The sequence below is a fragment of the Oreochromis niloticus genome, linkage group LG19 (assembly GCF_001858045.2).
Source record: "Oreochromis niloticus isolate F11D_XX linkage group LG19, O_niloticus_UMD_NMBU, whole genome shotgun sequence".
Classification (NCBI taxonomy): domain Eukaryota; kingdom Metazoa; phylum Chordata; class Actinopteri; order Cichliformes; family Cichlidae; genus Oreochromis; species Oreochromis niloticus.
Window position 1 is genome coordinate 5,214,279 of NC_031983.2, and position 11,155 is coordinate 5,225,433.

The 11,155-nt window shown below is 39.3% G+C and overlaps 1 protein-coding gene across 10 annotated transcripts in view; it reads left to right on the forward strand.

Moving 5' to 3' along the window:
• The window catches only part of syt16 (synaptotagmin XVI), a 47,658-nt gene that overhangs the window by 21,621 nt on the left and 14,882 nt on the right, over window positions 1–11,155 (forward strand). For 6 of the 10 annotated variants that reach the window (XM_025900978.1, XM_019349149.2, XM_025900980.1 and 3 more), the window contains exons 3-6: window positions 4,064–4,294; window positions 6,679–6,896; window positions 10,359–10,820; window positions 10,931–11,120. In XM_025900978.1, the coding sequence (XP_025756763.1) occupies window positions 4,064–4,294; window positions 6,679–6,896; window positions 10,359–10,820; window positions 10,931–11,120 (1,101 nt within the window). Of the gene's footprint in view, window positions 1–1,331; window positions 1,425–3,070; window positions 3,539–3,562; window positions 3,698–4,013; window positions 4,295–6,678; window positions 6,897–10,358; window positions 10,821–10,930; window positions 11,121–11,155 lie in introns of those variants that run through there. The other 4 variants (XM_013274978.3, XM_013274979.3, XM_013274977.3 and 1 more) reach the window with 4 other exon arrangements.

The window sequence follows — 11,155 nt, forward strand, 5'->3', positions numbered from 1 at the left end:
AGTGAGTCCTGCCACACTCAAGTTCAAGGTTTGTCTCAACTAGAAACATCTCAGAGAAAGTACACGTCTCCTGTTTACAGTTTGACCCCAATTAAACTGTTCAGCAGCAGAGAGCGAACGTAGGAGAGTTTGTATTCGTCCAGTGATTTCTGTGGGCGAGTTTGTATCTATGAGAGAGGGAGTTGCGTGACTCAGCCGCATACTGCTACAAAGCTGTTCACGATTAAAAAATGTTAACGCTGTGAAAGCTTTATGAAAATTCCACCTCCAAGGAAATTCAGAAAGAAACACAGAGTGCAGGATACTCAGGGTGCAGCTTTTGTTCCCATTTTTTCACCCACTTAAACTTTTTTCCTTCCTCCCACTTGTCAAACAGTGCAAACACGCAGTGCAAAGGTTACCATAGGTTAACTTTTATTTAATGTCCCACAGCCTGTCTTGCAAACATGACCACGAGCCACGTTTACATTGAAGACGACACTTCAAAATCAAATACTGTGTACTCGGTTAGAAATATAAAGTAGATGGGATTTTTATAATAATGATTAATGATTATAATGATTTTGAAATTCACATTTGTATGACGCAGACTTTAGTCAAGATGGAATACATTTGCCATTAATGCTAAATAAAGCTGTGCCTTTCCTACTTTGACAAAGGCCTCTACCACACCAGAGTTCCTGCCGTGAAAACATCTATTAGACCCGATCCAACTGGGAAGATGCTAACATGGTGCCAGTTACCTGTTTAAAAACCTGTTGTATTGCACCTGACCCCATCTTCAGCAACACATCACTGAATCACCAAAGTGGTTTAAGGTTAGCCCTGCAACAGATTGGTGACCTGTCCATGCAAGGTGCTCCGTGCCTTTCGCTCTATGACGGCTGGGATAAATTCCAGCCCCCTGCAACCCTCAAATTTATATGCGGAAGAAAACAAGATGATTCTGGAATTTCTTGTGTAGAGTTTTTCTTCAGTAGTAACAATTTCTTTCCTTTGCCTAATTCTTAAATTGAATATTGATGAATGTAATTATTTAATTTGTATTAATGCTGACAGAAATTCTAAAAGACCTGCTGAGAGCTTCCTGAAGAGGGTCAATCCTTCAAACTAGCTCGGATCTGGTTGAGAGCCTCTGAATCATTTTAGCATGAAGAGCAAATTGAACTAGTGGTCAGCAGAGGTAAACCCATATTTGCTCTTGTTAAGGAAGCAGAAATGAAAGAAGGGCATGTTCACATTTGCTGCAGTAGGATGGTGGAGACTGTGAGTCAAACTGTGAGCAAACATTGGCTTGTTAGTTTTTCACCTGTAACAGGTGGAGCCTCTGCTATTCCCAGCTAGTTTCCTGAACAAACAGCATATCCTGTTTATAGTCTCTTCATAAGATTCAGCTGAACTTCTGTGGAGTGTCACTGGATGAGGTAGGAGCTGTTTGAAAACTCAGGTTTAGTCAAACTGTGTGTGGAAACAGGTTTAACTTAAAGTGTAGTCTCAGGTTTAGCACAAGGTTAAAAGTTCAAGGTTAATTTGACCTATATTTTCATCAGTATTCCAATATTGAGGGCTAATAAGCTTAAGTATCTGGTCTTTTTAACTGTTTACCTTAGTATAACATTTGCATTAGCGTTAGAACATTAGAGTTCAATTCAAACTGTAAAACATGGCCAGAAATGTTTTTTTATCCCGTGCCTTGTGACAACTTGATATGTTGTCTTGTAGCTTTTGAAAATCATATACAGGTTTATGCACAGGGTATGTTGTTGGGAAGTGACAAGTACAGTACCAGTGAATGTCCTGTTAACTCAAGAGATTTTCTTTATCCTATTCTATAGAGTAAAAAACTGAATCACACTGAAGGAATTAAGTAGTAAACAAATGTATTTAAAACATTGTGTTTTATATTTTGTATTCCCAGTAGCTTAACCAGCATCTGGCAGTGTGATAGCTGCTGTGTTTTCTGTGTGGGACGAAAAGTGTTTTTATTATAACTGAATAAATGTATAAATAAATACTTTTATACAGAAATAAAAAGATAACCAAATATTGGAAATGAAAAGAGCATTGAGTTAAAATGGCTTTTCCTCACAGAAACAATTATTGTGGCTATTTCAGGATTTTTACTTTTCTGTTATTTTTTTTTCCTTTTATGTAATTTCTTTATTGTTCTGTCTGTGTGTGAATTAGCTGGGTAGTCCTGATCGTAGTCAAAAGCAGAATTCGTTTTTTCTGGGTGAATCCGACATAAGCAAACAATTCTTATCAATTACACATGCTAATTCCTAACCTAGCCTTTTGTAAACAACAATCAATGTCTTTGAGGTCAGGATAGTGTTTCTTACCTTATGAACACTCAGACACAAATAAACAAATGTATAAATTTAACATAAATAATTATAAGATTGTTTATAAGGTTGGGGAATGAGTGATGAAATGTTTCTCCCACTGAAAACGTTACGTCCAGATGAACAGAATCAACCTTTGGAGATAAATAAATACAGCGATATGTGCATAACTGAATGTAAAAAAAAATAAACGTGTTGAATTATGTAAAATTAATACATCAGTTCTTTATAAATAGAAATAGAATAGTAAACTTAGTAAGACATAAATAAGAAATAGAAACACAAAAATTGCTTTAAAAAAAGAAAGAAAATAATGATGTGACCTATAAATATATAACTAAAAAAGAAAATATTAGATACAGATCTAATGAATTGAACAACAAGTAAGGCTATACATATTAAATACTGAGTAGTATTTCACTACTCAGTACCACATAATTTCATGCTGTTCAGTATGCAGCACTGAGTACAGCCAAACAAGTAGTAGGTGTGGCTTAGGCTGTGGAGGATTGGGTTTTCTTTAGCCTTAAGTTTGGACCAGACCTCTCTGAAAGGTTGCTTGTTTGTTACCAAAATATTTCTTCTTTTAAATTTTGTTCTGCATTTAAATGTTTATTTACATGTCCTTGAATATTAAAGCTTCCCACAAGAACAATTGTGCACAACCTTTAAAAAAGATAACATTTTGAATTTGTTAAGAGGATTGTGTATGAATAAAAATGGAAAGAAAAAAGGTTTTCAGTTTAAAACAGAAATTTGAAGAAAATATTTTACTCTGCATAAATGTCAAAATCATAGTGGCTATCCACACATACGAGCATCTCCCTTCAGATGCAATTAAAAACCTATTAAAACTATTCTGTTAGTCAGAATAATCCCAGGTTTTATGTCACTTTCTAAGTTTCTAGCAGGCAAGCCCCTCAATTGATCTGAAATAACCCATGTGTTTCAGCCAGTATAACCACTGAGTCACATGCTTCACTGTAAAAGTCTGCAAAAAGAGAGAAGTTAACAGACCAATCAGCCTTGCTCGCCCACACAGTGTGTACAGCCTTGTTTCTGTTCTGTATGTAACCATGGCAATTGCTCAGGCAGGTACGGTGACCTGCACTTTAGAGAAGAGGGGGGCCGATTGCTCCACCGCCGCGTCACTCATTCAGCTGTTGCTATCTAGTTATGGTGAAATTATAAAGGTAGTGGAGTGACCCTCAACCCCACTAATGCTAATACGCCTCGTTATTTTGAACAGACTGAGGCCGAGCACAGCTTTAAATGTGATCTCGCTTATTTACCTCTCGTAGAGGAATTATTTTCCTCCTCCGCAACACTGAATGGTTTTAACATGTTGGTTGGTAGGTGGTAGTTAATTGTTCTTTCACAAAAAACCTTTTGTGTTTTTGACAAACACACAGACAACAATAGCCATACAGTCAAGTGCAATTAAATTCTAGTTACAGGCATGTGACAGAGTAACAGACTGATAAGACTTCAAAGTCTTAACTGGCGTGTACACCAAACTGGAGGCTCTTGACCTTCTTAGTTCTGTTGGTGTCCTTTGGGTCTGTAGGATAGTCTGTCCAAGAAGTTTCCGCTTTAGTTTTTTCAGTGTCTTTTCAAATGTTTTCCTTTCATCTGGATTTCCTCTCCTCCTCTCCTGAACTCTCCCAGCTTTTCCCATATGTGAGTCCCTCTGTTTCCCTGTCTTTACCTCCCTCCAGTGAACAGCTACGGTGACGACAACGACGATGCCTCCAGCTCGTCAGACAGCGAAGATGAGGTCCTAAGGCAGTTTGAGATGTCCGTGTCTCGTTCACAGAATTTTCGTACTGCAGCAGCCAACATCGGTGAACAGCAGCCCCAGCAGACTCACCTGTCACTGGGTCGACGACACAAATTTACCCGACTATCAGACCAGGAGGAGGGCAGCACTGAGCCATCAGACTGTGAAGGTACTCATCCAGATGCTGATTTGGGAATAATGATAGATAAAGACTGAGCCAGCAGTAGTCATCGACTAATCTGTCCTGATGAATCCAAAAAGCCTCAAATACTGTTTTTCCTGGAGATTAGAGGCTATAAAAAGCTCAGGGAGAGAGCGTGGAAAGATGGAGGCATATGACACTTTCTTGTGCTTGTTGGATTGTTTGTTTGTTTTAAGAAAAGCCCGAGGAGGATAAGGAGGAATTAGAAAGTTGCAAACAATCCAGCTCTCTCTTTTTTTTTTAAACTATTTTGTTTACTCTATTTGTGGTTTTTGGAGATTTGTGTCCCAGTGGATCAAATGATCAAAATCACAGAAGGATAAAAGACTAATATAATATTCATATCACACATTCACACATGTAAATTATTTGGAAAGCTTATGTTTTAATTTGTGTTACAGTCTCACTGGTTAATGTCACAAATTTAAACTTTCAGGAGTGAAACGGAGCTTTCATACAGTTTAATTAAAAACTGGAATTAATAAAAAAAAGAAACATTATTCAGTAAAATGCAATCTGGGTTATCGTCTCTACCTGCACCGCCCAGCACTGTAATTAACTGATATTATCATTCTGACTGTGCCAATTCCAAAGATTACAGCAAACCAATATAGAAAAACACATAATAAGCAAAAGGGGAAAAAAACAATCAGCCAATCAGAATCCCTGAGAGGTTAAACAAAACTGAAGTTACATGTAACAAACACACTGATAGTTTAATTAGAGAGTGCCAAAGTGTATGTTGTGAAAACATGATCTCATTCACACCTCGCTCGGCTGCTACATAACTTACTGCACAAACACCACCCTTATTTGCTTTTTTACAGCAATCACAGACAAATAATTAGAAAAATCCTGAACTTACTCTTCGTTATAATATGAGCAGCAGGTGGTTGGTGGGGGTGGTGACATGGTTTGGTCAGGGTCACTCTGTTTCAGCTTCTGTTATATATTTTCCACCTTTATAAACAACATTCACACACACACACACACAGAGGATGATGACTCACCTCAGCTTGTTGCCATGGTGAACTCTCTATGCAGCCATTGATATAACAGTCAGACCGACCTTAATGACAGAGAATTGGAGATAATTGCTATTGATTGGTCTGAGGTACGGCTTGTTCTCCGAGTGTTCCTGCGTTAGGAAAAGGCCAAGGGTTGACAAATTGCACAATATCCCTCCTGTTAACACACTGCTGTGCTAAACAAGGTTAGAAAACTGCATTTAGACCCTTAAGACTAAATTAGATGGTATACTAGAGGAGATATTCATGTCCACCTAGGTCTCATTTCAGTAATTTGTGTTGATGTAGGTGGCAGCTATGTTTACATGTTCACCTCGTTCTGTTAGGAAGAGTTTCACTGCTGGATTACTGCACAGAGAGCACATACATTAGGTGAGGATACATACTGTTACACATACATTTTACATTCATGATTCAAGTATAAGTTTCTTAATCAAGCTGAAAAATTTGAGGCACCAACTCACAGTTTTCCAGTCATTGTACCTGATGTGCAAAAATTTCCATTGTATTTTGCAGTTAAATTTCAGAGCAGGGATTTAAGGTTCTCGGTCCATGATGATGTAAAACTTATTTCAAAGGGAGCATTGATGCTACTAGTTTGCAATTAGTTTCGTCTCATCTGAGGGTCCCAATTTGCATTTTCTTCCAGACACTGGCAAAGTGGTAACACATCTGAATGTATGGTTGATGATCTTAGAATCTGCAGTTGTTTAAAATAGGCTGTAAAAGACCATATCTTTACTGACTTCCTGGGACTTTTCCATTGTTCTGAATATTGGTCATACAATGAATGCTGTCAAACAAACTACCAGTTGTAGTCAATCATTAATTGACATCGTAGAACCTTCAGCACCACTTACTAAAGGATTTAGGAGAATGTATGTATATATTTGAGCCTGCATCTGTCATTTTGGCCATGTGTGGGTTAGAGAAAATCCCAAATAAATTCAAACTTGTGCATGCAGTTCTTGCTTTTTGAAATCATTAAAGATGTGTCGTACAATCATTTTAACCTGGAAAAAGAACAGTTCAACAAAATAACTAAAAGCCATAAATGACCATGACATACATACATTCTACACATTCAAATAATCTAAAGATTATTAGTAACTGCTTGTACATCTTCAGTGCTGTGAGTGCACAATATTAACTAGTGTAACATTTTTGTTACTTTTTTTTGTTACTTTTCCCATTAGGAATTTTGCACTTTTAACCATAAAAGTGAGTGAAATAAAAGTAGGATGATGAAAAGTTCCATCTCCAGTGTAAATATAAAGTATCCTTTCACCACCAGAATAAAAACAAGTGCGCTTCTTCCTGCAGAAACGGCAGCTCAAAGCCAACAGGGTTTTCAGGATCCGCTCTCTGCGGTGGTAGAAGCAAAAGAAAGGGCATCCATGCTCTCTTTGGACAGACCTGCAGAAGACCACCCACTGGCCTCCAGTGACTGTCCCACCGTGAGCATGGACCAGCAATCTGCGGAAGCAGTGGATCAGGACAAGAATGAGGTCACAGAAAGCCCCTCCGCCTGGACCCCAGAGGTACTACAATCAGACATTAAATCATTTCTAGTCACTGGTGCATTTGATTACACTGGACCTTGTAAAACTGGAGACAAGCATTAAGTTTACACTGTCTTACATCTATTTAAATGAGGAAAAGAAGCATTTATTGGATAAACGCATCAGAGAATTTTCTTAATTTCAATCACTCAATACTGCAATACAATACTGTGCAAAAGTCTTGAGCCACACCTCATGTCTTTAATTTTCCTAGGAAAATGGAAAACAAATGCAGTCATTTGTTCACATCAGTAACCAGAAAGTTAAAAGTAAATAAATAAATAAAGTGGTGCAGGGATTACTTAACAGGGTCATTGAACTCACCGCGGCCCTGCTGTTCCCATCATGCTTGGCAGAGGTATCATCATCACTCAGTTGTGAGAGGATTACCACTCTACAGTGGTAAACCGCTCAGGTTCACTTTGGAAGAAACAAACCAACCACGGCTCTCTGAGATTTCACATAAATGGCTGATACTTTTTGCTTATTTATTTGTGAATAATGGTGTCGTACGATCCAAAGCAAGGCTGTAGATCCATTCATTCAATATCATCAGCTCTTTTTCACTCCTACCTCTGAGGTGGAAAGCCTGCTCTTCACTCTTCTGACCTCTGCAAGCTCCAGAGCTTCTGATCACAGTCACTAGGAGCAACAACAGCAGAGCATGTTAGCTCAGAGTGCTAACGCAGCTAACAAAGAGAAGTTTCCTGTGTGTCTGGGCCTTTAAGAACAGCAGCTGAAGCAGAACACAACACTTGCTTGCTTGGATCTAACACATGGAGTAGCACTCTGATCAATGACTGATCCACTATCTAGTAAACCACCCTGGTACATCATAGTTTTTCATAACACAGGGTTAAAAATATGGACTTTCATTTATTTTATGATGATCATCTTAATGGTTTGGTTCCTGCATTTGCTACATGCACCAAGGTCTTGCATGCTAACTACCAACTTTTATTATTGAGCTGGCACCATCACACCTTTGCACATGGTGAGGAAATGTAAGGATCCTGCCACACGTGCTCGTTCTTCTCTTTGGTCACTTGTTCAGCTATGTTGCAGAAGAAAGACACACACACTGCTCTCTCTGTCTGCCACACATACACATGCTTCTTTGCTTCTTCTTTTAGTCTCAGTCTTTAGTGAGACCTTTGTGCTAATTACTTTAGTAAATCAACTGTCTTTAATGCATATGCTGCCATAATCAGTGTTGTATAGGAGTGAATGTTGCCAACCTCTGCTTATGCAGAACACTCAAATCCTTCAACCTCAGTGACTATTGAGATATAACATTGATTGTATTTATTATTTTAATTATTAACCACTTTCTAATCAATGATGTATTTTATAAGACTGATTATACTAATAGCTTATCTTGATTTCACATTGATTTTGAGGATTTTAGTTATTAATTTAAGTCGCCAAGTTAATGGTTAATTATTTGAGAGGTTAATTGTTTTATCAGTCACTAACATTAATGTTAGTGCTGTCCTCATGGGGTACAGTTATAATTGTGGTTGGTAATATCTGCTATATTATCTGCATATGTATGTGTGCATATATAAGTATGCAAATATTCCTGCTCTGTGTGGTATTTGTGTTTTTTGTATATGTGTGTATATCGTTTGTGTGTTCATATAATTCACAACCTCTTAGTGACCGAATCACACTTTGAAATTGGGCGCAATCTGTGCTGTAAACACCTCCCACACACACACACACACACGCACACACACACACACACACACACACACACACACACACACACACACACACACACACACACACAGGGTGATACTGAAATCTAGAAACGCTTCATAAATAACAAATGAGGTTGGATCAGAGGGGCTGCAGAGCTACAGAAACCCAGGAGAGTCTTTTTTTTTTGTTAGCAGTTTATTTATAGAGTTATATAACAGCCCCGCTGGTGGTTAAAGATACAGCAAATATTACAGCTGCTAATAATACTACCCTTTCTGCTATGTTTACTGCCATTATACTTGTTTCATACTACCTTCAAGTTTCAGGTTTGTTCAATGCTATTTTTTTAAACGTTCACTTGTAGAAGAAACTGTCAGTGACAATTACACACCTTTACTTCAGTGTGTGGACACCAACAGCTACAGTTTGTTTAAACCTGAAACCATGGCTTGTGCAAGTGCAGCTCCAGTGATGAGCAACGTGTATATTTAATGGGAACCTTTCCTCAGTTTAAATCACAAACTATGATTCTGATATTTCCATGACAAACTATTAAGCATTAAATTGGCATTTGTAAAACTGCTCTCCTTTTAAACTGACTTTCTTCTGATTGGCTGCCCCTCTCAAATAAATTTGAAATATAGACTACATGGATGGGGGGCTGCTAAGAGCAGGGTGCTATGACCAAATTACTTACATCTGCTCTCAGTGCCATCATAAAAAAAACAAGGACATGTAGAAATATATGCATTTAGAGCAGTGTGAATCTTGTGGGGTTTTTTGATTTTTGACCTGATAGGCCGTCTTTTAGGTCAATGGCAATTGATAAGCTTTAAATATGTGGTATTCTGAAGTTCACAGACACTGCTTGTGATCGTTTCTTTTAAAACTGCTACTTGGGATTATTAAAGATGTCTCTGATTTTATTTTTATTACAACTAAATGAACATATGCTTAAAAAATATGTTAAAAAACAACAACAACAACTAGTAAAAAAATTAGTAGGAACAGGTGGTGTAGAACTTATTTCTCATACTTTAGTAAACAAAATAACTTAATAACTATAGCTTTGTAAGGTAATATTCCTTCATTTAACTTGGGCCACTAATGACAGGTCTGTGACATTTAAATTGAAAGTTATGCTTTTACTGTTTACACATTTATACTGATGCAACCCCACTACTACATTGGTCACATGAGCTACTACTCCTGTTACTAGCAGCAGTGCTAGCTTAGTAAACGTTAATGCTTTTCTTCAGGTGGAGGTCCATTCTCATGTTTTGATCTTTTATGTGTGCATCTCCTGACCTGCACATCCAGTAGACCTCAGCAGCCCTCTGATTATCTTATCTCCCCAGTGGTTGCCATGTCAACGGCAACACTCGGCCTGCTCTGTCAACACTTGACACAATCGATGTTGTGTTTGCTGACTGCACGGGAGCCTTTAACTGCAGGGGTGGGGGAGAAGCAGGAGGGGGCTTATGTCTGCTTCAGGATCGGATTTCTGCTCAGTTTGTCTCTCTGGACATTTGAAAGAGAGATTATTATGACTGACAGGTAATCCCTTGAAGTAAGAAGGTGACAATCAGATTTTTTTGTACTAACATACTTTTGCTTATTTAGGTCATAAACTGGTTACCACTGGAATCCACTGACTGCAGCTGTCCTCCTTAGCAAAAGGTTAAACTACAGGTTGGTGTAGTGTGTTTGTGACGATTTCTCTCCTTACTTTGCCAGGAAGAGCCACCTCCTCTTGGCGAAGTCTCGTCTCAGCCAGGCTGTTCTTCCCCTCGAACTCCCATCTCCAAGTGTGGAGATCTGGTCCTCTCCCTGGAGTACCGTCCTGCTGCAGAAAAACTGCTGGTCACTGTGATTGCGGCCCGAGATATCCCCGACAAGGCTCGAAGCGGGATGAGCGCCTGGCAGGTGCACGTGGTCCTGCTGCCCTCCAAGAAACAGCGACACAAGACGTCCGTGCAGAAAGGCTCACTCCCGCACTTCAACGAGACGTTTCGCTTCTCGCGCCTGGAGCCGTCCGACCTCCAGAAGTCAGCTATCAGGTTCAGGCTGTACGCGCTGGGTAGCAGAATATCACGTGAGCGAATGATGGGGGAGAAAGTGCTGCGTTTACGAGGACTTAACGCAGACGGGGGGACGATGGAAACGACACTAGTCCTGGAGCCTAGAAGTAACCTGAAGGTAAGTAGGAAAAATGCCGTCAAGTTTTGGGTGTAACTGAATTTAAAAAGGATTTTGGGAGGTTTCTGTTCAGCGTATCTGTAGCCACCATACTTGGTTTTATTCCTCAGAGTGTCGACTCCCAGCTCAGCCTGTCTGCCGTCTCTCAGAGCGACAGCGCCTCATCAACCCAGTCTCTGACCCATGGTGGCGTCCCTGAACTGCTGGTGGGTCTCTCCTACAATGCCACAACGGGACGCATGTCTGTGGAGCTCATCAAGGGCAGCCACTTCAGAAACCTTGCCATGAACAGGCCACCAGGTCTGCAGGGAGCCTCTATCACACACACACACGAA